The sequence below is a fragment of the Podarcis erhardii genome, assembly GCF_964252035.2.
Source record: "Podarcis erhardii genome assembly, chromosome: Z".
NCBI classification, from domain to species: Eukaryota; Metazoa; Chordata; class Lepidosauria; order Squamata; family Lacertidae; genus Podarcis; species Podarcis erhardii.
In genome coordinates this window covers 19,571,843-19,598,755 of record NC_138504.1, presented here as the reverse complement: position 1 = coordinate 19,598,755, position 26,913 = coordinate 19,571,843, and the positions used below count along the sequence as shown (strand labels likewise).

General features: G+C 42.7%; 1 protein-coding gene across 13 annotated transcripts in view; it reads right to left on the bottom strand.

Annotated features, from left to right (window-relative positions):
- The window catches only part of LOC309334002 (putative G-protein coupled receptor 34), a 200,513-nt gene that overhangs the window by 159,052 nt on the left and 14,548 nt on the right, over positions 1 to 26,913 (bottom strand). For 11 of the 13 annotated variants that reach the window (XM_081848153.1, XM_081848156.1, XM_081848159.1 and 8 more), the window contains one exon: positions 21,887 to 22,034. The exons of 1 other annotated variant lie outside the window; for it this stretch is intronic. In XM_081848153.1, the coding sequence (XP_081704279.1) occupies positions 21,887 to 22,034 (148 nt within the window). Of the gene's footprint in view, positions 1 to 11,263; positions 11,338 to 21,886; positions 22,035 to 26,913 lie in introns of those variants that run through there. One more of the 13 variants, XM_081848152.1, reaches the window with a different exon arrangement.

The following is a 26,913-nucleotide window of genomic DNA, read 5'->3' as shown; positions in this document are numbered from 1 at the left end:
TGGCACTCTGCACATTCTCGTATTCATTGGGACTTTGGGACCCTGGCTGAAATTGGCTTTCAGCACACACTTACTTAGGAATAAGTCCCATTGGACTCAACAATAGCAATTGTGATTCTAGAAAAACTAGTGTTTAGAGGAGTGGCTGGTTTAGCAGATTTGGCTGCCACTGAATGCTACAATGATGGTTCCTGGAGGCTCCAACAACAATAATCCTTCAACTGCAAAGGTGTCAGATGTTTGAATGAGAGAATGAAATGCCAGTTTGGGGATGTGATGCTTTGAAAGCAGCTGGCTGTAAGGAGGAGAACTGCCCAATTTTATTTTATTCATTGTTATATTTAGACTACTAATGGGCTAGTAAGGCTGTGAAATGCTAAATTTAATGCCACCTCTTGTTTCTGTGGAAGCCCGTTCATATTGGAGATTGAATCTTGACATAACCATTTAGCTATAGCATCATGACCACAATTTGTTGTCTAAAAGCAGCATTGAAGACGGTAGCTACATTTTAATGAACAACTCCACTAAAGATGCCTCAGGTTTTGGAGTTCTGCTGGGGGATTAGAGAGACTAGATTACACTGCTTTAAATTAAGAAATTAAGTGATTCACAAACTTTGGCTCCCATAAAATAAAAACCTTCCAGTAAGAATCTTGAATTAAAAATCAAAAACACAAAACAATAGTAATTGTGAAGCACCAACACTTTCTGAACAAAGGTAAAGGTAAAGGGACCCCTGACCATTAGTTGTGGCCGACTGTGGGGTTGCAGCGCTCATCACGCTTTATTGGCCGAGGGAGCCAACTATCTACTATCTACTCGCACTATTTATCTATGTGCACTTTGATGTGCTTTCGAACTGCTAGGTTGACAGGAGCAGGGACCGAGCAATGGGAGCTCACCCCCTCATCGCCGGGATTCGAACCGCCGACCTTCTGATCGGCAAGTCCTAGGCTCTGTGGTTTAACCCACAGAGCCACCTGCATCCCGTCTGAACCCAGGAAGGGCACTTAAATTCTAAGAATTAACAAAACTGCAATGTTTAAAGTATCCACTGTTTCTTTGCAAAAGTGGAGGATAGGGAGAGAATCAGAACAGGTAAGGGCCACACTACTTTTCACTCTTTGAATTAATCTGAAGAAGCACAAACTTGAGAAACATCCACTATATAAAATCATGCTTGTCTTCTGAACTTTTGAGAGCTGATCTAAGACATTTTGCTGAGGGAAAAGGAGTGGCCAGTTTCTTCTAGCACACAAGGCAGAAAGCAACAAAGTGCATGGGTAGGCAAACTAAGGCCCGGGGGCTGGATCCAGCCCAATCACCTTCTAAATCCGGCCTGCGGACGGTCCGGAAATCTCTGCATTTTTACATGAGCAGAATGTGTCCTTTTATTAAAAATGCATCTCCGGGTTATTTGTGGGGCATAGGAATTCGTTACCCACAAAAAATATCGTCCGGCCCCCACAACGTCTGAGGGACAGTGCTCTCCTGCTCCTTGTCCATAAAACATCTGATAATAATAAATTAAAATCATGAACAACCTGCTGCCCCTCTCAGGGCATCTAAAATCAGCTGCCTGAGGCGGCCTTCCTATTTTGATGATCAGGAACCCACAGGTAATGCTCCTCAGCACCTGTATGCCAATAAAATGTTCCTCCCCTTCCAGTTCTGCCGCGCAGCTGTTTAAAGCACCACTTTCCCCTGAAAAGTAGCAGCCTTGCTATTCCTTTTTCTGCAGCATCCCATGCTCCCATTTCTAGGAAGGCCACTTCAACTTCATCTAGTGCTCGGTCGCTGGGCAAGCTCCTGGGCAAGCTCTATGGGCTCGCTGACATTCCTGAGGTCCATAGACTATGCTGCCAACCACAGGGCAGACGATTTCCGCAAGCTGAACAAGGAGAGGGAATTCCACTATTCTGTCATCCGGTCCAAGCTGAATCACATGATTAACATTGTCTAGGAGGGGCAATGCGGCAGAAAACTACATACATAGGCTGTCACCCAGTGAGGTGCAACTTAAAGCCTAGGAAGCGGATCAGCACGAGCCTCATAAACCTCAGAGACTTTGCACTGTATTCATCATATGACTGCTTCTGAGAAATGGAATCGTGAGAGCTGGCACACATAATTGCCATACAGGGGGTGCTGCTGGCTTGGTGGTGGTGGTTTTTTTTAACTTGGCCGTGCCATGGAGAAGAATGGTTTGGAATGCCAACCAATATGCACATTATACCATAATTGCCATACAGGAGGGGCTGCTGGCTTGGTGGTGGTTGTTTTTTTTACTTGGCTGCCCAGCCATCTTTGTGATATTGCAAACCTTTCTCAGGCTTTGCCGTGACATGGAGAAGAATGTTTTGGAATACCAACCAATATGCACATTATACCTTGTGGCACAAAGATAGCCATCACATAGAAACACCTTCACGTTGCTCTTTGTGGCTTACATTTTGTGTGCGTCACTTGTAAGTGCTCCAGCCTTCACACCTGGTCAATTCTGTACTGCCCTTACAAATGTTGCTTTCTAGTGCTTTTTTGGTCTAAGAAATCACAGGCTAACCTGATTTTATCAAGGGACAATAATATTAGCTGTTTAGAAAGTGCAAAAAGAAAGTGTTTGCAACTGTGATTGTAGTAATCATCTTTCTAAAATATATACATTGCAAGTTTTTGCACAGTTTCTGTATGCACATCAGCTATATGTAATAAATAAATCATCATCATCATCATCTTCTTTATACCCCACCCATTTGGCTGGCTTTCCCAAGGGACTCTGGGGGGCTTATCTAAAAACATCCAGCATTAAAAATCTCCTGATACACGGCTCAGGAAATCGAGAGGGAGAAGGAAGAGAAGGCAGGAAGGGTAACCATGTCAGACCACTAACTCCTCGAAATACAAATGTCTTCCGGATTGCCCATAAACTCCACCCCTTGGTCCAACACAGTTACCTCTGTCTTCCATGTTTAGCTAATCTGTTTCTCCTTCCCTCTCTGAGGAAAAAAACCTATACCTTTTTCCCATACAAATGTTTAACTTTAACATTTAAAATACATACTATGGTAGGGCTCTATCCTGAAAAGATGTCCCACCAAAGGTGTGTGGTTCAATCCTGAATATCCTGAGTGACTCTTCTTAACTTGGCTTGTTTTACTACGGCAATATTAGTACTTTGCAGTATGATACATTCCAAGTTTTTCCGCAATCTTCATGTGCTTTCTCATTCCTTTTCTCCAAGCAGACTGAATCCCTCGCAAACACCCCATTGGATACTTGCAGCCACAAAACTCAAACCCTGCCAGCACTGAACTTTTCAGTTACATCAACCACTCCACATTTGCTGAGGGTGCATTTGCATTCCTCTCAGCCTGGAATGCCTCCTTCAGGAAACCATTTGCACCCACTGGAATCAGCCAGCAAGTGATTTAACAACAAAAAAGAGGAAGGGATCCTAACAGTCAGAAAGGGTGCTCTGCTTGAAAAGCAGCAAAGAGCTGGCTGGAAATCTTGCCCTTCTGCAAATCCCTGCTGGTTTCTCCTCCTTCATGGCCATGAAAGGAATCAGCCCCGTCAGATCAGTGAGGACAAGCTAGGAAGCAAGCTGTGTGCTGCCTCTCTGATCAGAGCCTCACCATCACCCAGGGAACAAACAACAGAACGAAGCCCCTCGGCCAGTGACTCCTGCTGCAAAGGCCTTCAATAAAATGTGATGAGTCTTGCCAAAACAAAAAACAAAGGAGCCCAAGAATCTCCTTTACAACATGAATGACTGCTACTCCAAGCTGCGCGAGCTGGTGCTGAGGATCCCGCAAGGCACCAAAGTCAGCCAAGTGGAAATCTTGCAGCATGTAATCGACTATATCTTTGACCTGCAGATCGTGCTAGAGGAACAGGCAAAGAAGGGGCAAGATCCGCCTGCAGCTGAGACTTCCCTACTCTCTTTAAAAGCTGCAGAGCGGGCATCCAACCTTTGCTCAAAAGAGGAGAGGAATCTCTGCCACTAACCTCTTAAAACAGACTGCAAGTGTGGGATCCTGGCATTTGGTTCTCTCCAGTGAGACAGGAGATAGAAGAAGAGAGAAAAAATAAAGACCTGAACAGGGGAAAGGATTAGATGTTTTAACCCCGTGCATCCAGTAATGAAGAGACCACCATCTTTCTCTTCCAGATAAACTGTAGAACATGGGTCTGGCCAGGCAGTTTCAGATGCCTTGACTGGTCTTCCAGAATCAACCTTCTACCCTCAATCTGTTATTCTCTTCCAACAGCCTGAAAACAAAATTTGCAGGCCGGGGAGGGGGGGCGGTGAAAGCAAGCCCACTTTTTAATAACTATCGTATGGCTGTATTAAACAAGAAGAAACTGCACAAGAAGAAATTTTGTGGAGTTTGTGTGTGGGCGGATTATTAATTATTATTATTATTATTATTATTATTATTATTATTATTATTATTAAAGCTCTGAACACTCAGATTCTTAATGCTAGTTTACTGGTCAGGAGATTTCTTACTGAAATCGCACACTTCCAACATTGAATCAGCTTGTGACAAATGTGGACTAGTCTGTCATTTGCTCAGAAAAAAGGGCAACAACAACAAAAAACAACTTTGCATATATGCAGCTTTTATGTATATTTTGGATTATAGTTTTTTTACATAATTTTTTGGGGGTGAAGGGGACCTTCAAGAACATGAAAACTGAGGTGCCTTAGGGTTGTTTTGTCTCATGGTTTTTGTTGCTGAACTCTAATAAGAACACAAGCATCTTATTTGGCAGGAAGGTTGATTTCTTCATCCATGAATTGTACTTCCTTTGGTGTGTGTGTTTTTAAAAAAACTTTTCATGAAAGCTTTTTGCATAATAAATCTTAAGCTGGTGTTTCTTTAAAAAAACCAAATACACACACACACAAACATACATTGCAATTTCTGCTGCAGTTTCTCAACATACATCAGCAGAGTTTATGCTTCAAGAGGAGAGAAGTGAACGGCAGTGCTTCAACAGGCACAGTCATTAGGAAGGTTCATCTAGGGATTAATTAACAAAAAAGAGGAGGGGGTCCTAGCAGCCAGAGAGGGCGCTCTGCTTAGAAAGCAGCAAAGCTATATGTACTCATCACTCCTTTTCTGCACCAAGATCAAATCCCTTTTCAAAAAGCCCTTAGATTGGCTACCCATTAAGGGGTTACTTAGATTAAGATGTTGCTTGTCCAAAGATACACCCTTATGCTGCTTGGCCCCTTCAACAGCACAGTTTAGGAGTTCAAATGCCTCTTCCCAAAGGATGACTTTGTGGACTCACAAAGTTTCTGGTGTGGATGTGGCGGTTCACCTGCGTTTGTGTCTTATTCAAAGGCTCTGATTTCACTCTTCAGTATTCCCCTTATTTATGAAAAGCACCAGGTTAAAAGTGACCATTCTAGTGAAACTGCATCTCAAAAAGGCACTGGCAAATGCGCCCCAACGGCACCTTCCATGGCCGCCTCCCCGCTGGCGCCCTATTCCGCCTCGCCCGCCTCCTACCCGTCCCCCGCCTCCGTCTCCTCTTACCCATCGCCAGGGCCGGCCTCCTACTCTCCCCCCCCCATGATGTCCTATGCCTCTCCCGTGACTTCATACACCTCCCCCGTGACATCACCCTTCCCCTCCTTCCCCTCGCCCTTGGTGGCCACCAGCTACGCTTCCATGGCCTCCTCCACTTTCCAGAGCCAGGCGGCGGCTACCCCGTTCTCATCCCCGGGGGCCTCGGCAGCCCCTTCGGCTCGCAAGTGACTTCCGCACTTTCTGACATGGCCTCCACTTTCTCGCCCAGGACAATCGAGATCTGCTGAGAGAAGAAAACCACCAAGACTTTCGCGACGCCCACCCACCCTGTCTAGGGAGGGTAGGGTGCAAATAATGAATCTTCCTCCAGCACTTGGTGGAGGAGCAGTGGACTCCCTCGCAAGCCAGCCCGACCCCCCAGCTTTCCAGCAGCCGGGGGCTGGGCTGGGGTTGGGACTTATCTTTCAACTTCAACTGCCTGAAGACACAAGCTCCACTTCTGTTCTGCATGGACGAGAGAGGTCTTTTTTCTTCCGCGATGATTTCCCCCCAGCCCGCAATTCATTCCTTAGGCGGGAGCAATGGGACTTTGGGGGAAAAATCCATGCATAGACAATGTAATATTGTATTATGTGCCATGGCTTTGCTTTCCTTCTGGGTTCTTGATGTGAACAACCTCTTTGCATATTCATATTGCATTCTTTGGAGTACGAAGGGCCATCTCTCTCGCGCGCGCTCTTTCTTTTTTGTATAAATGGTAATTTTTCGCTCTTTTCGTGACGACAAAGCTGTACTGGGTTTTACAATTTGGTTTGGGGGTGGGAGTGGGGTGGGGTGGGGGAGGAATAAAACAAACAAACAAAAGCAGCACTTAACTATGTATTTGAGCATGTCAACAGAGTATGATGTGCTTTGTAATTATCACCTAGAGGATGAAACACTCTCGCGTGGCAAAAAGTTTTCGTTTGGTTTGATTTGTTGTTTTTCCTTTTGAGAACAAAAAAACAAAACACGTCCCAGGTCATGGTGCCTTGTCGTGAAGCCCTGCTGAAGTCATGCAACTCTGCGATTGGATGCTTTGCATCTAGTCTTAAGGTGAAAAAAGGGAAAGTGGGGGGAAAGGGACTCTGAGGCTCGAAAACACACACACACAGGAAAAAGGGGAAAGGAGCTGGGAGACAGAATGTAAGCGAAAAAGCAAAACAAAGCAAAACAAAACCCCTAACTTCTCAAAAAGTCTATTTTTGTTACAGAAGTGTAAAATTTATAAATATATTCAGCAGTTGGAATGTTGTAGTTACCTACTGAGTAGGCGGCAATTTTTTGTATGTTATGAACATGTGGTTCATTATTTTTGTGGTTTTATTTTTGACTTTGTACTTGGTGTTTGTTTAAAAAAAGGTGACTGTTTGGCTTATAAACACATTAAACACTGGCAAATGTCCTTTTCAGCACTTTTCTGCACAAAAATTGATTCCCTTGCAAACATGCAATCAGGTGGTATAGCCACACAGTTCACACCCTTCCTCTCAGCCAGGAATGCCTCCTTCAGGAGGTACAATGACACTATTTGCAGCCCCTGGAATCAGCCAGCAAGGGATCCACAAGAGACATATTCTGGACTTGAAGAATTCCAAGCACATTGATCTGGCTTTTTCATTCTCTCTGCAAGAGGAGAGAAGTGAAAAGCAATGCTACATCTGACGCAGTCATTAGGGAGGTGCATTCAGGGATTAATTAACAAAAAGGGGAGGGGATCCTAACAGCCAGAAAGGGTGCTCTGCTTGGAAAGCAGCAAAGAGCTGGCTGCTCCGTCCCTTCCTCCTCCTTCTTCTTCTGCTGCTGCTGCTGCTAGTGGAGGCCTGGAACAAGGCGGGCCAAGTTCTTGGCTTCGTCATGGCTGCCATGGCGGCACATTCACCCCATCCTCCCTGCCCTGCTGGTCCACGTGGCCATTTGCAGAGGGGTGGTTTCCGCAGCCCCCCATCCCATCCCCCTTCCTCTATGCTAGGTAAATAGAATTACAGGATTTCCCACAGTTTCTGTACAAACATCAGCTACATGAACGCTTCAGCCCTCTTCTATAGCAAGATGGACTCCCTTGCAAACACACCATCAGGTGGTACAGCCACACAGTTCACACCCTGCCCTAAATGAACTTTTCGGTTACTGCACACACTCCAAATTTGCTGAGGATGCACCTGTGTTACTCGCAGCAGGGAATTCCAAAACCCTTCAATAGAAGTGTCCTTACTCCTTTTCTAAACCCAGATTCAATCCCTTGCCAACACCTTACCAGAAGATGCAGCCACACAACACAGACCTTATATAAACCATGAATTAAATATAAATATCTCCTGGAACCTACAACCACTTGGTGCATTTCACCCATCGAAGCCTTTGGCATTATGAAAAAAAACATGAAGGGAAATTGGGCAACATATAAAATGTTATTAGAGGGGGAAATTAATAAATTAAGAACTCTGAAATCCATATATATTTGACAGGCTGGCTCCAATACTTCCAATTGAATGAAAGACAAGGAAAATAGGGTTTCCTGGAGAAATATCAAAACTAAAGGGAAATCTAATGCCGTCCTGTTCTCAGATTGGGGACAGCCTTCCACCTCCTTCTCCCCAACCTGTGGAAGGACCAGACTTAAATTCCTCACCTCTTGACCCCTCAGCAAAAGTCCAAGCTACAACCCCACTTCAACTTCATCTAGTGCTCGGTCGCTTTCTTCACTGTCTTCCCAGGGTTCCCGGGCAAGCTCTACGGGCTCGCTGACATCCCTCCAGTCCATAGACTATGCTGCATATCTAAAAACATCCAGCATTAAAAATCTCCTGATACAGTGCTCAGGAGATCGAGAGGGAGAAGAAAGAGAAGGAAGGAATGGTAACCATGTCAGACCACTAACTCCTCAAAATAAAAATGTCTTCCGGATAGATTGCCCATAAACTCCACCCTTGGTCCAAGACGGTTACCTCTTCCATGCTTAGCTAATCTCTTCCTCCTTCTCTCTCTCTGAGGAAAAAAACCTATACCTTTTCCCCATAGAAATGTTTAACTTTAACATATAAAATACACACTAATATAAGCAACATTAAAATACCAAAAACCAGTATAATCACAGGGTGCTAAGCCAATTTTAAAATGTTGGTCATGGTAGGGCTCTATCCTGAAAAGATGTCCCACCAATGGTGTGTGGTTCAATCCTGAATATCCTGAGAAACTCTTCTTAGCTTGGCTTGTTTTACTACGGCAATATTAGTACTTTGCATTATGACACATTCCAAGTTTTTCCACAAGTTTTTCATGTACTTTCTCATTCCTTTTCTCCAAGCAGACTGAATCCCTCGCAAACACCCCATCGGATACCTGCAGCCACACAACACAAACCCTGCCAGCACTGAACTTTTCAGTTACTTCAACCACTCCACATTTGCTGAGGGTGCATTTGCATTCCTCTCAGCCAGGAATGCCTCCTTCAGGAGGTACAATGACACCATTTGCAGCCACTGGAATCAGCCAGCAAGTGATCCACAAGAGCTAGACTCTGGACTTGAAAAATCCCAAGCACATTTATCTGGATTTTTCATTCTCTCTGCAAGAAGAGAGAAGTGAATGGCAGTGCTACATCTGGCGCAGTCATTAGGGAGGTGCATTCAGGGATTAAACAACAAAAAAGAGGAAGGGATCCTAACAGTCAGAAAGGGTACTCTGCTTGAAAAGCAGCAAAGAGCTGGCTGGTCCGTCCCGTCCTGCTTCTGCTGCTGGTTTTGGGTTTGCTGGAGAAATATTGAATGCTCTTATATACAACCCTTTATCCCCCTGCTTCTCTCCCCCCCCCCCCCAGCCTTCCCTTCAGAAATGCAGTGGCAAAGGTCTAAATTAAAACCCCAGGATGAAGCGCAAACCTCAACCCCTCAGGCCATGTGTCGTTAACTAAATTTTAGAGGCAGTGGAAATATTTGCTACTTCAATGGTACTATTTTCCTAATATAGAATTACAGGGTTTTGCACAGTTTCTGGGCTTTTCTACACCAAGATTGAATTATTTCTCCTTTATTATATTTATTCCTCTCACCATAACAGGTTTCCAAAAAAATAAACAACTTTTAACCAAGAGGAAGCAACCAGAATGATTGGCAACTCAAACTAGAGCAAACTAGAGCAAAATCCTCAGTTTTTTAAACCACATCTTAAGCCAGCCTATGGGACCAAACAATTAATTTGGCTCAGGGCACAGGCAGCCGAGTGGGACATACGACAGATGTAGATGAACACATCTAGGTCACATTGAGAAACTTGACCACACAGTGCCAAGGAAATGGGACTAGCCAGCAAGGCAAAGATGGAGGAGAAATTGGAATGTTAACTCCTCCCCAAAAAAATTCTGGGGCAAACTAGTGGAGACGATAGCGGTGAGGAAGCTACAAGAATTATTGGAAAACACAGATAATAAAATGCATTCCCATCTGGGTTGAATCCTGGCCATGGGGTCTCATTCCCCCCAATATTGAGGGGGCCAACATCCCCCATTGGGTTGTTGTTTTGGGGAAGCAAATGACAGCCACCATCAGCTGCAAGACACACACCATAGGTAGCTGAGCAGGACATGTGACAGATGTGGAAAGCCTGAGAATATATTATGATGTGTCATGCTTTAGTTGGATCAGAGACTGGATTAAGTTAGATAATAATGACATTTTAGACTTGGAGGGATGGATACAGTTGGCATGCCTATCTAATTTACAACAAAGTGGCGGTACATAAAGAATTTCTAAGTCATGTAATTAGAAATTCATTATATGAGGTCTGGGTGAGACATAGAAGGCTGTTAGAACAGAAAACCCCATGGTGGGTCTCACTGTTAGAAGTAAGGTAAAGGTAAAGGTACCCCTGCCCGTACGGGCCAGTCTTGCCAGACTCTAGGGTTGTGCGCTCATCTCACTCTATAGGCCGGGAGCCAGCGCTGTCCGCAGACACTTCCGGATCACGTGGCCAGTGTGACAAGCTGCATCTGGCGAGCCAGCGCAGCACACGGAATGCCGTTTACCTTCCCGCTAGGAAGCGGCCCCTATTTATCTACTTGCACCCGAGGGTGCTTTCGAACTGCTAGGTTGACAGGCGCTGGGACCGAGCGACGGGAGCGCACCCCGCTGCGGGGAATTCGAACTGCTGAACTTTCGATCGGCAAGTCCTAGGCACTGACGCTTTAACCCACAGTGCCACCCGCGTCCCCCACTGTTAGAAGTAATATCGGTTAAAAAGAAAAATATGATCGGAAGAATGGCAACATACCAGGCGCTCCTAAAAGAGGAACAGGGCCAATTAAAACTAAGACCTTATGAAAAGGTGACCCAATACAGCACCACATGGTTGTGATATCACCAAATTGCCCAAATATTCAATCAGGATAAAGAAATAGGATTTGAAAAAGAAGAATCAAAATTACAAAAAGTATTATTACAAAACTCAAAAAAGAATATATCCAAAATGTATAAATTATTACTAGAATGGGACTTAAAGGATGAAGAAGTAAAAGAATATGACTAAATCGGCATGCAATATAGGATATGTAATTCGGCTGGACCAATGGGATATTAAGTTTACGGCATGTATATATCAGAGAAAAGTTCATGAAAATGGTGTACCAATGGTACTTAACTCCGGTAAAATTGGCTAAAATTTACAAATTAAAATCAAATACCTGCTGGAGATGCAAAAAAGAAATAGGAACAATGTTTCACATGTGGTGGGAATGCCGACCTATTAAACAGTTCTGGAATGAAATTTATGAAGAAATCAAAAAGATGTTTAAAATATTTTTCAGTCAAAAACCGGAGGCATTCCTTTTAGGTATAATCACAAACGATATTCCCGACAATCAAAGGAAAGTATTCCTTTATGCAACGACAGCTGCCAGGATGCTTATAGCAAAAAACTGGAAAGGGAGAAAAATTCCATCAGTGAAAGAATGGCAAATTAAATTTTTTGAATATATAAATCTGGCAAGACACACAGCATTCATAAGGGGACAATCGGACCAGAAATTATTAAAAGAATGGGGATGTGCTAAAGAGTATATGAAAACACACTGTTCTGGAGTAAGCTTATCAGTATGTAATGAATGATGCTTTACAGGGTTAAAGTACAAAGATGGAAGTAATCTACATTAGACACAGCAATACAGTAAGAGTAAAAATTTTGAGGTCTTAGAACAAAGGAAGGAAGTCAATATGTGTATATGTATGTACTGATTAGATTAGAATGATGATATGGTTTTATTTGTAGATGTATGCTTTTTTGTCTTGTTTTTTACTTTGTTTTTCTTTCTTTTTTGTATGTTTTGTTTTTCTTTCTTGTTTGTACAGTATTATTTTGGATTTAATGTTTGTAATTTTTGTTACAAAACTATAGGTTTCTCATGAGACTGCTTGTTGAGATTGCAGTTGTTCAAGGGTTAATGCTAAGTGGGTTATATTGTACCTTAATTGTAATGCTATTTAAAGATATATTTATTTTGAAAGTTGTACTATGCTGCACTCTAAAGAAAACAACTTTAAATGTGAAACTGTAAAATTATGTATTCATCTCATGGTATAAGTTATTTAGTAAGTTTAGCTATAGTATACGAAATGTTAACCTAATCAACTAAAATGCGGACATGGGTTTATTTAAATTCTGTTTTTATAAGGGTACTTTCAATAATTTTTTTAAGGTTTTGATCTTTAAAATGCTAGTTTATACAATGATTTTGCATTGAAAATAAAATAATGTTTTTTTAAAAAAATTAAAAAAGAATTATTGGAATGGCCATGGGGGCTCGATCCCCCCAATATTGAGGGGGCCAACATCCTCCGTTGGGTTGCTATTATGGGGAAGCAAATGACAGCCACCATCAGCTGCAAGAGACACACGCCACAGGCAGCCGAGGGGACATGCGACAGATGTGGAAGGACACATCTTGGTCACATTGAGAGATATAACTTCACAGAGAAGTGGGACTGCCAAGGGAAATGGCCCGCTAGCCGTGGATGAAGTAGAGGAATGGGAAGTTCAGATGTGTAGTTCAGATTCTGCAGTTTGATTGCACCCAAATGGCAGAACATTCAGAGTGCTCCTTGCAGGCGTGCCTTAAACATTAATACCATGGGGCTCCAACCATTTGTGCCATATGACCAAGTAAGGCATCTTTCCACCTGCAGCAGCCCCATTTCCTTTGTAAAAGATGGAAAATACACAGTTCCATGGCACAATAAGTAATGTCATGTGAAAGAAACATTGGAAAAAATAACAGAAGCCCTAACAGAATAATCAGGAAAACCAAAGCAATAATCACCACATCTAAATACAGCCTATAGCACAAAACCATTAAATTCTTCATGCTCCTGCTATTTGCAGAATCTCCTGATCCCAGCAGAGCTAAATCTCTGTTGAGGACTTGTTGCCTCAGTTGGTCGGAATCACTGACTGCAGGTACAAGGCAGGGCACACTGACCAGACCTCCTGGCCACCCAGGGATTTAGTCCCCTCAGTAATCCTAGACAGGGTGCTCAGTTCCCCCAATATTGTGGGGCCCGGCATCCCCCACTGCCGGCCTCTTGCTATGGGGCCGCAAATGACTGTCACCAGTAGCCGCGGGAAGCCCAGGGCCCTGTTAGCAGCGAGGGACATGCGACAAATATGAATGGCCACACCTGGCAGGTGAGGTGAAGATGGAGGAGAGGAAAGGGGAAACATTTGATTTTATCTATTTGCATACTGCAGGGCATCATAACAGTTTTCCAAACAAATAAACAACTTTTAACCAAGAAGAAGGAACCAGAATGATTGGCAACTAGAGCAAAATCTTTAATTTTATCATCACGTCTTAAGCCAGCCTATGGGTCAAAACAATAAATTTGGTGTAGAGCACAAACAGCCAAGTGGGACGTTGGCAGATGTGGATGAACACTTCTAGGTCACATTGAGAAACTTGACCACACAGTGCCAAAGAAATGGGACTGGCTAGCGAGGCAAAATGGAGGAGAAATTGGAATGTTAATACCCCCCCCGAAAATCTGGGGCAAATTAGTGGAGGCGATAGTGGTGGGGTGGAGGTTCAGCGCCTTGTGCTACGGTTCCCGCAACCACAGGGACCGCCCCAACTGTTGCTCCTGGGGGACCAGTGGAAACTGTGGCCAGCACGGCACTGCCTCGTGTTAACTGGCCCAACTTAGAATTTAACACACACCCATCCCCAAGATCACCATTCGCCGAATTGCTGTGAACTCTTTTCGGGACACAGGCTCTGTTACTAAGAGCGTGCCGAGAGACTTAGTTTTGCCCCAGCAGATTCAGCCTGAACCTCTGAAGATTAATCCCTGTGGTGTGGAAGCGATTTCTAAGCCTACAGCTATTGATCCAGTTTCCTACAAGGGTTATAAGAGGGATCATCTTGGTACAGTTCAGACCCCCAAGTCTGTGAAATCCCTGCTCTGGGGGGAAATTATCGGGGATGGGAAGTTCATCGCCAACAGCTTGCAGTGAGCCCCCTAGCAATGGGGCCCGTTCCATTGCAGACAGAGGAAAGTGCAAGTGCATCCTGCCAGCTGCCAGCTGAGAGCCACGAGGAGGAGGGGGTTGTCAGCACTGCCCAGCCAAGCTGCTGCGGAAAGTAATGACTGCTTCATTACTCTTGTGCAGAGCCACATGGCCACTGGCTATTGCAGCTTCCTGTCTGTCTGAGGGAGGGGAAAAGAAAACAAAAAAAAAGAAATCAGTTGCTTTTAATGGCACCATTTTAAATTTTAGAGCATTTATTTTGGTGCTCCCAATACAATTTAAAATAAATAGAAAATTATATATGGTGGGGGATTTACAATGGTTTGAAGCCAAGCAGAGGTCTGACCCTTCCTTTCCAGATTGCTGAGATGCTGCAGAGAGCCCTTCTCGTGGGGAGGATCGTGTCCTCTTGGTGTACAAAAAAGGACTCTTGTAGCGACGGCTTTGGCCCAAGAACATTGAGGACAAAGATAACATGCTCAATGTCTTGCAAAGTCTCTGCGTCAGAGCTGGCACACACCTCCTTGCAGGCATGACTTAAACTTTAATACCATGGGGCTCCAACCATTTGTGCCCTATGACCAAGTAGGGCATCTTTCCAATTGCAGCAGCCCCGTTTACTGTGTTGGTTCTGTTCAAATGAGAGGGGCTGTTAGGAAAACATTCTTTAAGAAAGAGATAAAAGTTCCTGGAAGCTTTAAAAAGAGTTCCAGAATTTTCTTTAGTGCCTAGGAGTGGCACTCTACGATTGATTGGTGTCCACTGGAGGTGCAAATAAAGGGAGGAAGTTGCAGGCTGCAATGTCCGTACAAGGAAAGGACACTCACACCCAACACACACACACACAAAAACATAAACTAACTGCACACACACTGACAACAAGGTTGGAAGTAAGACAATGTGTGCTGCTGATACTGTGAGTTTTGCTGTCTCAGGATTTTTAAGTACAGGACTGAGATTAAGTACTGGACTGCAACTTTGTATAACAATAACTTATAAACAAATAAGTGGTTTATTAATAAAGAAAGGAAAAAAGAATATTTTTTCTTTACCTTCTGGTAAGAAACCATTCTAATATTCTGTGTGTAAGAAGTCTCTGTATGATATTGTAATTTGAATTTGTTGTAATCAAGACAACAACCTCGTGCACTCTCAAAAAAAAGACCAAGAAAGAATTTAAAGAGCTTCTTCCTGCTGCTCTCATTCACCGTGTTGAGTGTTGTGAGTGTGGTGGCTTGCATTGCCTTGGTCCGCCTCTCAGTGACCATCCAGTAGAGGGTGGGACAAGCCATTCCTTGGACCCCCTCCAGGACTTAGGAGGAGTCACCCCACCACCAGTGCTCTTCCAGTAGGGGAGAGTAGTGGATCCGGGCGTGCGTGAGTGGCAGGGGATCCTGAGACCTCTAGTTGTCTTTCAAATGGACAATGTTGAAACAGAGCTTTATGAAATATGAATGCTGGTCTGTATGATCCCTATTGATGGTTGTTATTATTTCTTCATTCAGTGGGGCTTGAAAATAAAATAATTTTTCACATCCCAAAAAACAAACAAAAAGAAAAACAATTATTTGGATTTTCATTCTGTCTGCAAAAGGAGAGAAGAAAGATGCAGTGCTTCATCAGGCACAATCATTAGAGAGGTTCATTCAGTTGATTGATTAATTAACAAAAAAAGAAGAGGGGATCCGAACAGCCAAAGAGGCTGCATCATATTACTCTTTGACTCGTGTTTCACAACCCTTTCGTGTGCCTGTCCCTCTAAAAGGACAGGCCACACAACAAGCCAGTTACTTCTGTCTTGCAGGTAAATTTTTCGGATGACCCAGACCTTTTCTCAAAAGGGGGGGGGGAGGAAGAACCACTGGACTATTGAGATGAAGATGAGGAGGAAGAAGAGGAGTACAACATGATTGGTAACAACAGAATGCTTTCCATTATTGAAGTTACAAGAGATGCATTCTGACAAAATGAAAAGCTGAGTACAGAAAAAAAAGTTTATAATGTGTGTGTTCACCTATGTTGGTGCCTTGTTCAATGGTCTGACACTGCTGCAACTGGCTCCGATTTCGCTCTTCACTATTCCCCTTCCTAATGAAAAGCACCAGGCTGAAATTGACCATTCTTGTGAACCAGAATCTCAGAAATGCACTGGCAAAAGTCCCAAGTTAAACCCAGGGGTGAAGCGCAAACCTCAACCCCTCAAGTCAAGTTCTACAGTCAGTGCAAATCTTTGGTACTGCAATTGTACTATTGTTCATTTTAAAACATAAAATTGCAGGTTTTCCCACAGTTTCTGTACGTACATCAGCTATATGTACACTTCTCCCTCTTTCTATACCAGGATTGTCTTACAAACACGCCATCAGGTGGTACAGCCACACAACTCAAACCCTGCAATTAAAGAACTCCTGTCAAGACACTTCTGAAGTGGCCTGCAAGTATTTCACTGAACTGCCAGTGCCCACTTTTGAAACACTGGCCACCTCCGGGAAGTGTGCAATTCCAGAAAGGCCATCAACCCAGTTTCATCCAGCAGCAGCTCCTATGCAGCCGCCTGCTGTCACTTGGATCAGAGACAAGACAACATACAAGAAAAAGGTGTTTGCAACTGAGAACATTGGCTGGAACATGGTGAGTGGGTGTGGTTGTCTGTCTTTCCAGGCTCCTTATTTTTCACATCCCAAAAAATAAAGAAAAAGAAAAACATTTATTTGGATTTTCATTCTGTCTACAAAAGGAGAGAAAAAAGATGCAGTGCTTCATCAAGCACAATCATTAGAGCGGTTCATTCAGGGATTAATTAACAAAAAAGAAGAGGGGATCCTAACAGCCAAAGAGGCTGCATCATACTACTCTTTGACTCGTGTTTTGCAACCCTTTCTCGTGCCTGTCCCTCTCTGAAAAGCTTAGTACAAAAAAAAAAGTTTATAGTGTGGGTGTTCACCTATGTTGTTGCCTTATTCAATGGCCTGACACTGCTGCAACTGGCTCTGATTTCACTCTTCACTATTCCCCTTCTTAATGAAAAGCACCAGGTTGAAATTGATCATTCTTGTGAACCAGAATCTCAGAAATGCACTGGCAAAAGTCCCAAGTTAAACCCAGGGGTGAAGCGCAAACCTCAACCCCTCAAGTCAAGTTCAGAGCCGGTGCCCCAGCCAAGGGGAATGGAGCTTTCACCTGGCCAAGCAATCGAGTGGGTGCCGGGTTGCCCCCAGGGAGCATTCCTATGTCAGGAAAAGTATCCCCGAGTGGGTCACTCCATTGATGCAGCCCCGCAGACTAGATGGGAGGAGTATAACTACAAGGGACCACCGCGATGACCAAGGGTGGTTCGGGCAGAGGACGACTATTGAGAGCCGGAGCGCCCACCCCAGGAAAGTCGCCAACCAACGATGTATCAACCGTCTAGCCCAGCCCAGGTTTACTCGCCAGAAAGGTCTTGGGAGCCCCGCAGGCCAGTTCAACAGTACAAGAAAGAGGAGGGTTACGGGCAGCATCCCAGACCCTCTTACAGGTATGAAGGGCAGGAACCTCAGCGTCCGGATGGACGAGCCCCGAGTTATCGCCCTGCCCCAAGGTACAGCTATGACCAAGAGCCACAAGATGTGGTTCCAAGGGGCATTACTCGTGGGTTTACCCTAACGTCTTTTCCCTGCGTATAAACCCCCCATTGATTTCCTGAGCTATCTGACTTTATTGGAACTAATCTGCTGGGAACTGGAGCTCCCTTCAAGACTGTATATGTCTATTCTGAAGACGTTGATTAGTGGGGAGTTGGCTGATCTCGTGGGCCATCTTCCTTTGTCCCACGCGCTAGACTATGAACGGTATAAACGCCTTGTAAACCTCAGAGACTTTGCACTGTATTCATCAAATGACTGCTTCTGAGAAATGGAATTGTGAGAGCTGGCACACATAATTGCCATACAGGGGGTGCTGCTGGCTTGGTGGTGGTGGTTTTTTTAACTTGGCCGTGCCATGGAGAAGAATGGTTTGGAATGCCAACCAATATGCACATTATACCTTGCGGCACAAAGGTAGCCATCTCATGGAAACACCTTCACGTTGCTCTTTGTGGCTTACATTTTGTGTGCGTCACTTGTAAGTGCTCCAGCCTTCACACTTGGTCACTTCTGTACTGCCCTTACAAATGTTGCTTTCTAATGCTTTTTTGGTCTAAGAAATCATGGGGTAACTTGGTTTTACCAAGGGACGATAATATTAGCTGTTTAGTTTGTTTTAAAAACCTGCTAGGTGCCTCTCTTTTTTTTGTCCCAATATAGGAACATAGAAAAATATTTTCAGTGTATGACCCTGTAGCTGATGGCCTGATAACGGCTAACAAAAGACAATGACAAAGACAATGTCAAGTGACTTGTAACTTTTCCAACAGCTATTACCATATCTTAGGGCTCCTTTTTAAAGTGTTTTTAGTGAAATTTTAGTGATTAGTGAAATTTTAGGAGATTTTAGTGAAATCCCTGAAGTTTGTGGTGTGGATGTGGCTCTTCACCTATGTAGGTGCCTTGTTCAATGGGCTGACCTGGGAGAAGAAGCGGTGGAAGAGGACTGGAAGAAGTTTAAGATTTATCTGCAGAAATACTGCAAAGTTTATGAATGCTAAAATGATGTTGGATATAAAAATAATATAGCATTAGTGATACAGTGTTAAAAAGTATGCAAAAACGTAATAGAAAAAGGGTGAAAGATTAAAGTTATATTATGTCAAAAGTAAACAATATGTTAAAGGTGTTTAAATATAAGGAGGAAAGATCGGAGACATAATAGAAGTGATTTTAATAATTAGAAATGAGTTTCGAAAGAGGGTAAGGATTTGCTGTATCTGATTGGACAAAGAGGAACACAAAAAAGGGAGGCATGAGGAAGTCAAGAAAGAAAGTTTTGTAAACATGAATTTAAAAAGTGGAGTTTTTACTTTTAATTTGTTTGGGTTTTTTTTTATGTATGTCTGTGATTGGTTTTGCTGTTTTGTATTTCTTTGACATTTTTTCTTTTTTTCTGTAAAAAGAAATAAATATATTTTTTAAAAAAGAAAAGACAAGGCTGAAACCGGCTCTCATTTCTCTATTCACTATTCCCCTTGTTTATGAAAAGCACCGGGTTGAAATTGACCTTGACTTGTGAACTAAATTCCACCCGACATCGGGAGGGATTGTTTTTTTAAAAAATATTGAGTTTATGGCACAGTGAATGCCATCAACCCAGTGTGATCCAGCAGTAGCTCCTATACGGCCGTCCGCTGTCACTTAGATCAGTGACTAGGCACCATGCAAAAAGAAAGGGTTTGCAACTGTGATTGTAGAATCAATTGCAAGTTTTTGCACAGTTTCTGTATGGACATCAGCTATATGTATAAATAAATCATTATCACCATCATCATCATCATCTTTATACCCCACCCATTTGGCTGGTTTTCCCAAGGGATTCAGGGGGGTTTACAGCATATCAAAAAACATCCAGCATTAAAGATCTCCTGATTCACGGCTCAGGAGATCAAGAGGGAGAAGGAAGAGAAGGCAGGAAGGGTAACCATGTCAGATCACTAACTCCTCGAAATACAAATGTCTTCCGGATAGATTGCCCATAAACTCCACCCTTGGTCTAACACGGTTACCTCTTCCATGCTTAGCTAATCTGTTCCTCCTTCCCTCTCTGAGTAAAATTTCTTTTCCCCATTTTTCCATACAAATGTTTAACTTTAATATAACAGTATAAAATACACATTAATATAAGCAACATCAAAATACCAAATAAAAGTATAATCACAAGGTGCCAAGCCAATTTTAAATGTTGGTCATGGTAGGGCTCCATCCTGAAAATATGTCCCACCAATGGTACTATGAAAGAGTTACTCCAGAGCTGGAAAAGTAGTATCCTGACAGTACTGGGATACTGGAGCAGAACCTAGCCCCCTGTCACACATTAAAAGTAGGGAAGAAATTCATAACAGAGCAGCAAATACAGGTACTTGATTGGCCAGGGAATTCCCTGGATGTATCTCAATCCCATTGAGAATTCGTGGGCTATATGCAAAAGTCACCTCTGTGCTGTAGACTGTATGACTACGGAGAAACTCATTCAGGCGCTGATTCAAGTGTGGTACAGGGATCCGAAAATCAACAGTAACCGTTCGAAATGGAACAGTTATGGACCACAGGTATGAAATTTACGGCATGTAATGCCTTAAGAGAGAATATAATGAATATGATTTACAGGTGGTACATGACACCAGTCAAGCTTGCAAAAATTTATCATTTGCCCGATAATAAATGTTGGAAATGTAAAGAGACCAAAGGCACATTCTTTCACCTTTGGTGGACATGCCCAAGGATTAAGACTTTCTGGGAAATGATTTATAATGAAATGAAAAAGGTATTTAAATATACTTTTTTGAAGAAACCAGAGGCCTTTCTCCTGGGCATGGTCGGCCACTTGGTGCCAAAGAAGGATAGAACTTTCTTTATGTATGCTACAACAGCAGCAAGAATACTTATTGCAAAGTATTGAAAGACACAAGATCTACCCACCCGGGAAGAATGGCAGATGAAGGTGATGGACTACATGGAACTGGCGGAAATGACTGGCAGAATCCGAGACCAGGGAGAAGAGTCGGTGGAAGAAGATTGGAAGAAATTTAAAGATTATCTACAGAAATATTGTAAAATTAAGGAATGTTAGAAAGATGATGAAATGTTATAAAGAATTAAGTATAATAGATTGTAATTGGATTAAAGGAAAAAATAATGTTAGAATTTGTTAAGTTAAATGATAGGACAGAAGTTTGAGGAAGATGGAAAGGATTTGCTGAAACAATTAATCGAAGTGGAATACAAAAAAAAGGGAGGTGTGAGGAGGTCGCTGAAACAAGTAAAAGAAAGTTAATAACATTGAAAGTATAGGTTGTGTTTCTTTTTTCTTTTTTCTAAATGTCTTTTGTTTTATCTTTGTTATGTATATGTGGTATTTTTGTTTTTATATTGTATTGTATGATTTTGTTATGTTTGATTCTTTTTCTTTTTTCTTTCTGTAACTTTCAAAACTTTAATAATTTTTTTTTATAAAAAACAAAAACAAATGCTGCTTAAAAATAGCGGAGTTCATATCCATTAATAATGTACATGTCTGCGAGTTTTGTACATCTCTGTGTGAGTTTTGTACAATAAAGTATTGTGCGAAACTCATTGTTTCAATTAATTTGTACAGCACATTGGTATATGTTTAGTAAGACATGGACACACACTAGAACTGTTCACATTACTGAACCAGAAACAGGTCAAACCATCCTTAATTCAGAGGGCGCACAATGTGAGTTCCTGCACTAAAACAGCAGTGTTTGCTTTGATAACCAGATAAATAAATCAAGTTGACTTTCAGGTAATACTATATAGTATGGTCCCTGGGCCATTGCTTCTACATTTATGATGTTCTACCGATTTTGACCTAGATTGAATATTTTTCTTTCAAATCAGTATATAATAAATGTTTGGGGGGAATTGAAAGGAAATGCACATCCGCCCACTTTAGAAGTCCACAGTTGGTTAAAAGACAAAGGCCTAGTTAAAAAGGAATTACTCATTTTGCTAAGCTCTCATATTAACAGTTTCACCAAATTTAAGAAACTCAGGAAGAAGATGGGTGTGTGTGTACTTCCTGACCCTCTGAAGATACCTAGCTTCATGTGCCTAACCCCATCTGGAAGGCCTTAGGACTTCTCAGCAGAAGCTCCATTGGCCTGGAAGAAGACCCACAATGCCACCTACCTTGGAGGGCCACTGCATTCTGGGTAGCAAGGAACTTCAACACCATACCAGCTGATGGGAAGAGCAGCTCCATGATCGACCAGACCATGGCTGGGTATTGCCCCTCCATCTTCCAGAAGTAGCGCATCAGGTGTCTTGGGATACATACCTGCAAATACAGTCCTGTGAAAACAAGGCCCTCCACACCAGCTGAGACTGAGGACCAAACAGCTAAATGCCAGACGGCCCAAGAAACCCCAAATAAAAACCTATATGACTACATATAGGATATTTTCTGCAATCTACCCCCCCCCACACACACACTTTAACCCAAATCTAATTCTAACCTCCTACTCCCCCACCCACCACACTCTAGGACAGCGCAACTACATTGGTTTGATAGACAATACAAGGTGAGAGACACAGGGCAACCCAGACAGGTTGGCAGGGAATCACCCTATACTGTAGATAAGCAAGATAGCTAGCTTATTTTTTAAAAAAATAATCTTTATTACTTTTCAAACTTACAGCAGACATGAAAAAAGAACAAAAGAAGAAACAATACAATAAACACAAAACACAACCTTAACACTAAATTAAACAAAACAAAACAACAACAATTTAAAAAACATATAGCATCCCATTTCATTAGTCTATCTTTCATTCCCTTATTTCATCGACTTCCTCTCACCTCCCTTTTTGTATTCCACTTCTGTTACTTGTTTCAGCAAATCCTTTCCATCTTTCTCTATTTTTATCATTATGAATGTCTTAACATATTTTTAACCTTATCTTCCATTAATACTAAAATACTTATTTATACTTAACTCCTTATAGCATTTCTGCTAAAGCCATAAAGTTTCATTCCAACAATTTTCAAACACTCATTAATTTTACAATATTTCTATGTACAAACTTTAGACTTTCCCCATCTTCTACCACCATCTCTTCTCCCTGGTCTCGGATTCTGCCAATCATTTCCGTCCATTCCATATACTTCATCAACCTGGAGATCTTCTGTCCGAGGCTCTTAAATCTTTTCCAAGTCCCTTCTGCAATTCTTCTTGATATTCTTTAATGCTGAAAATGCTGAAGAGCAAGTCTCGGGGAGGCCCCAACCCAGCCATGCCCCCATTCCCTCTCGACAGGCCAGCCAACTCTCCCCAGCTAGAACCAAGGTCCATACAATATCTCAAATCATGTTTCAAGACTCCTCCAGATCTAAAGACCCCCACAACTCCAATCACCTCCTGACCCAGATTCAGAACCCAAAGGTCAATAAATCCCTGCATGAAAGAGTCTATCCAACCTTCCTTCTCCAGTGCAGGCAGGGCTCCAATCTTCAAATTCTGACTTTTTCTATATTCATTCATAAGAGGCCTCCACTTATAATCCTCGATTTGCCTCTGAAAGGCTAGGACTTCCACTTGTATTACTTTAGGTTCAACAACCACAACTTTCTCCTTCTTCTCCCCACTTTGTCCTGTCAAAGTAGTTTCCTGTATCAAATCCTGAGCAATTTCTGTATTAATGGTCACTTTTTGTCCCAAATTTATCACTTTTTGTTCCAAGTTCTCAAGTTTGGAATTCATAACATCCGTCTTTTTATGAAGCTGTTCCAGCGAGTAGCTTATCTTACATAAAACAGTCACTAAAGCTCCTTCTGCCAACATTCTTAAAGTCCAAGATCAATCTCTGATTCTCACAGCTCTTATCTTGCAGCTGGAAAAAACCCACTCTTGTAACAGTTTCAAAAGCTCCCTCTAGAGGGAAACAGTCTCCACTTGTATCGATCCTTTCATGCGCATTTTAAAATATAAAGTTAGTTTCAATTTTCAATTACTTTTCCTCCTTTTTGAACGCAGAAGAGGACAATGGAAACAATATATTTCTCTTATTTAGCCATCGGTCAACATGCTATCCATTCACAGTCAATGAACTCTCCCAAAACGTTAATTCTGCTGGCAGCCCTTTTCCAGGTTCAGAGCAGTGGTAATTTAATTTTTCACTGTCTCCTGCAGGCTCACTAAGTCCAAAATATCCCCCCCTCTTCTCCTGCTTCCAAGGGTTTTTTTTAACAGTTTTAACCGATGGAGATTTAATCTTTTACAAAATACTTTCCAAGGCTTTAACTTGCAAAGTCTTTGCTTCAATCTATTTACAAAAGAGGAAGGCGGACTTCCTGTTTAAAACCTTCCCGCTTCGATGCCAAATTAATGAATTTAAAGACAAGATAGCTAGCTTAAAAGCAATTACATTACATGTAATTATGTCTGTATTGCATAAATTGGGAAACCTCATCAAAGGAAAACACATCACTTCATATATAAACACCAGGACTGACCATGCCTACCTTAACTTATGAGGAACAGGAATTCATAGACAGTCCTATCACCCAAGAGGAAATAGATATGGTCCTCAATAACCTGAAGCCACACAAAGCTCCAGGCCCAGATGGCTTTACAGCAGAATTCTATAGGAAATTCAAAGACCCCCTGATGCCCTACATGACCTGCCTACTCAATGATATCATAAAAGGGTGGGCCCTTCCCCAAATCCTACTCCAAAATAGTCTCCATCCCAAAAACACTGAAAGACAGCCTCAAAGTAGAATCACACCGCCCAATCTCATTAATAAACCAAGACGACAATATTTTCACATCAAACTTGGCCAACCGCCTAAAAAATTTCCTACACAAACTAATAGCCCCAGACCAGACTGGCTTTGTCCCTGGTTGCAACCTAACAGACCCCATCAGGAAACTACTGAACGTGATTGAACACAGCACGGCAACTAAACGCCCACTGACAATTATGTCCCTAAACATCCTCAATGCTTTGGATTGCTAAGAGTGGAAATACCTATTAGCAGTACTAACGTGAAATTTGGCCCCAACTTCCTGCAAATCCTCAATCAAATATACTCCCAAGCCTCATCAATATGGAGGACTAACAATAGGGACTCTAATACCATAACAATCCAAAAAGGCACAAAACAAGGATTCCCACAGTCTATCTTCTTATTCATCCTGGCTCTGGAACCTTTAGCAATCTGAATATGAGCAGCCACAGACATCAAGGGAGTGGAAATAAAAGGCAAAACCTACAAATTAGGACTCTTTGCAGATGACAGCACCAGACCCCAAAACACAGCAACCTCCTTAATCAGAGAACTCAACACATTTGCAATGGTATTGGGCCTACAGGTAAATTTTGCATAGTCGGAAGCTATGTGCTTCCCACACACAAAAAGACCTCGCTAACATCACCAAGATAAAACTTTGCCACACCAAGTTCAGATACAATAGGCTACAAAGAACCTGAAACCTCAATAAAGTATACCTCCACAACTACAACCCCTTGTTGGCAGCAAATTAACAAAGACCTAAACAGATGGAACAACATCAACTTCACTCTCTCAAGCAAAATAGGTAAAGGTAGAGGGACCCCCGACCATTAGGTCCAGTCGTGACCAACTCAGGGGTTGCAGCGCTCATTTCGCTTTACTAGCTGAGGGAGCCAGCGTACAGCTTCCGGGTCATGTGGCCAGCATGACTAAGCCGCTTCTGGCAAACCAGAGCAGCACACGGAAACGCCGTTTACCTTCCCGCCAGAGTGGTACCTATTTATCTACTTGCACTTTGACGTGCTTTCAAACTGCTAGGTTGGCAGAAGCAGGGACCGAGGAACGGGAGCTCACCCCACCGCGGGGATTCAAACTGCTGACCTTCCAATTGGCAAGTCCTAGGCTCTGTGGTTTAACCCACAGTGCCACCTGCGTCCCCTCAGACAAAATAACCATGATCAAAATGATCACCCTCCCAAAACTAACCTACCTATTCCAAACAAAAAACCAAGAAAAAGCCCCAAATACCTGCGCCTCCCCTCCTCCGAGGGAGGATGGGGAATCCCCAACATACATTGCCAGCCAAGTAAACTACATAATCCCAAATATACTAGAAGATGAAACAAAACAGTGGGTACACCTGGAGAGAGACACAATTGAAAATACCTGCACCACAGCATACCCAATTCCAAAGAAACTAATGAAAATTCCCACAATACTTAACAGGTACGCACGGACCATGCTTAAAGCATGGAAAGCAGAAGTAGGCAAACTGTCCCCAACTCCATCCCCACTAATTCCCCTGGCACACAACCCATTATTCCATCACACAGCACAAAACCTCCAGATAAAAACCTGGCAAACCAAAGACTTATATCGCCTAACCAACCTCTATTGGTTGCCAACACAAGAAATACAAGACAAACAAGAAATACAAGACAAACTAGAAGACGCCCAAATACCCTGGTTAACACACCACCAATTACATGCCCTCTTAAACAACCCAGTGGTAAAATCAGCAGCAACTAGGCCCCTGACAACCTTCAAAAACCACCCCAAAAATCTCCTATGGGATTAACCCCACTCAGTGGACCAGAACATGGTCTAAACCCTGCTTTAAATCCATATCAAAGAAAAGGAAAGCACTCACTCTGAAACTTACCTACAGGTGGTACCTAACACCAAGGAAATTAGCGCTAATAAGCCCAGGTAATTCACCAGCTAGAGAGTTCCAGAAAGACATCTACTTCTGCTTCATTGACTATGCAAAAGCCTTTGACTGTGTCAACCACAGCAAACTATGGCAAGTTCTTACAGAAATGGGAGTGCCTGATCACCTCATCTGTCTCCTGAGAAATCTCTATGTGGGACAAGAAGCAACAGTTAGAACTGGATATGGAACAACTGATTGGTTCAAAATTGGGAAAGGAGTATGACAAGGCTGTTTATGTCTCCCTGCTTATTTAACTTATATGCAGAATTCATCATGTGAAAGCCTGGGCTGGATGAATCCCAAGCCGGAATTAAGACTGCCGGAAGAAATATCAACAACCTCAGCTATGCAGATGACACAACCTTGATGGCAGAAAGTGAGGAGGAATTAAAGAACCTTTTAATGAGGGTGAAAGAGGAGAGTGCAAAATATGGTCTGAAGCTCAACATCAAAAAAAGGAAGATCATGGCCACTGGGCCCATCACCTCC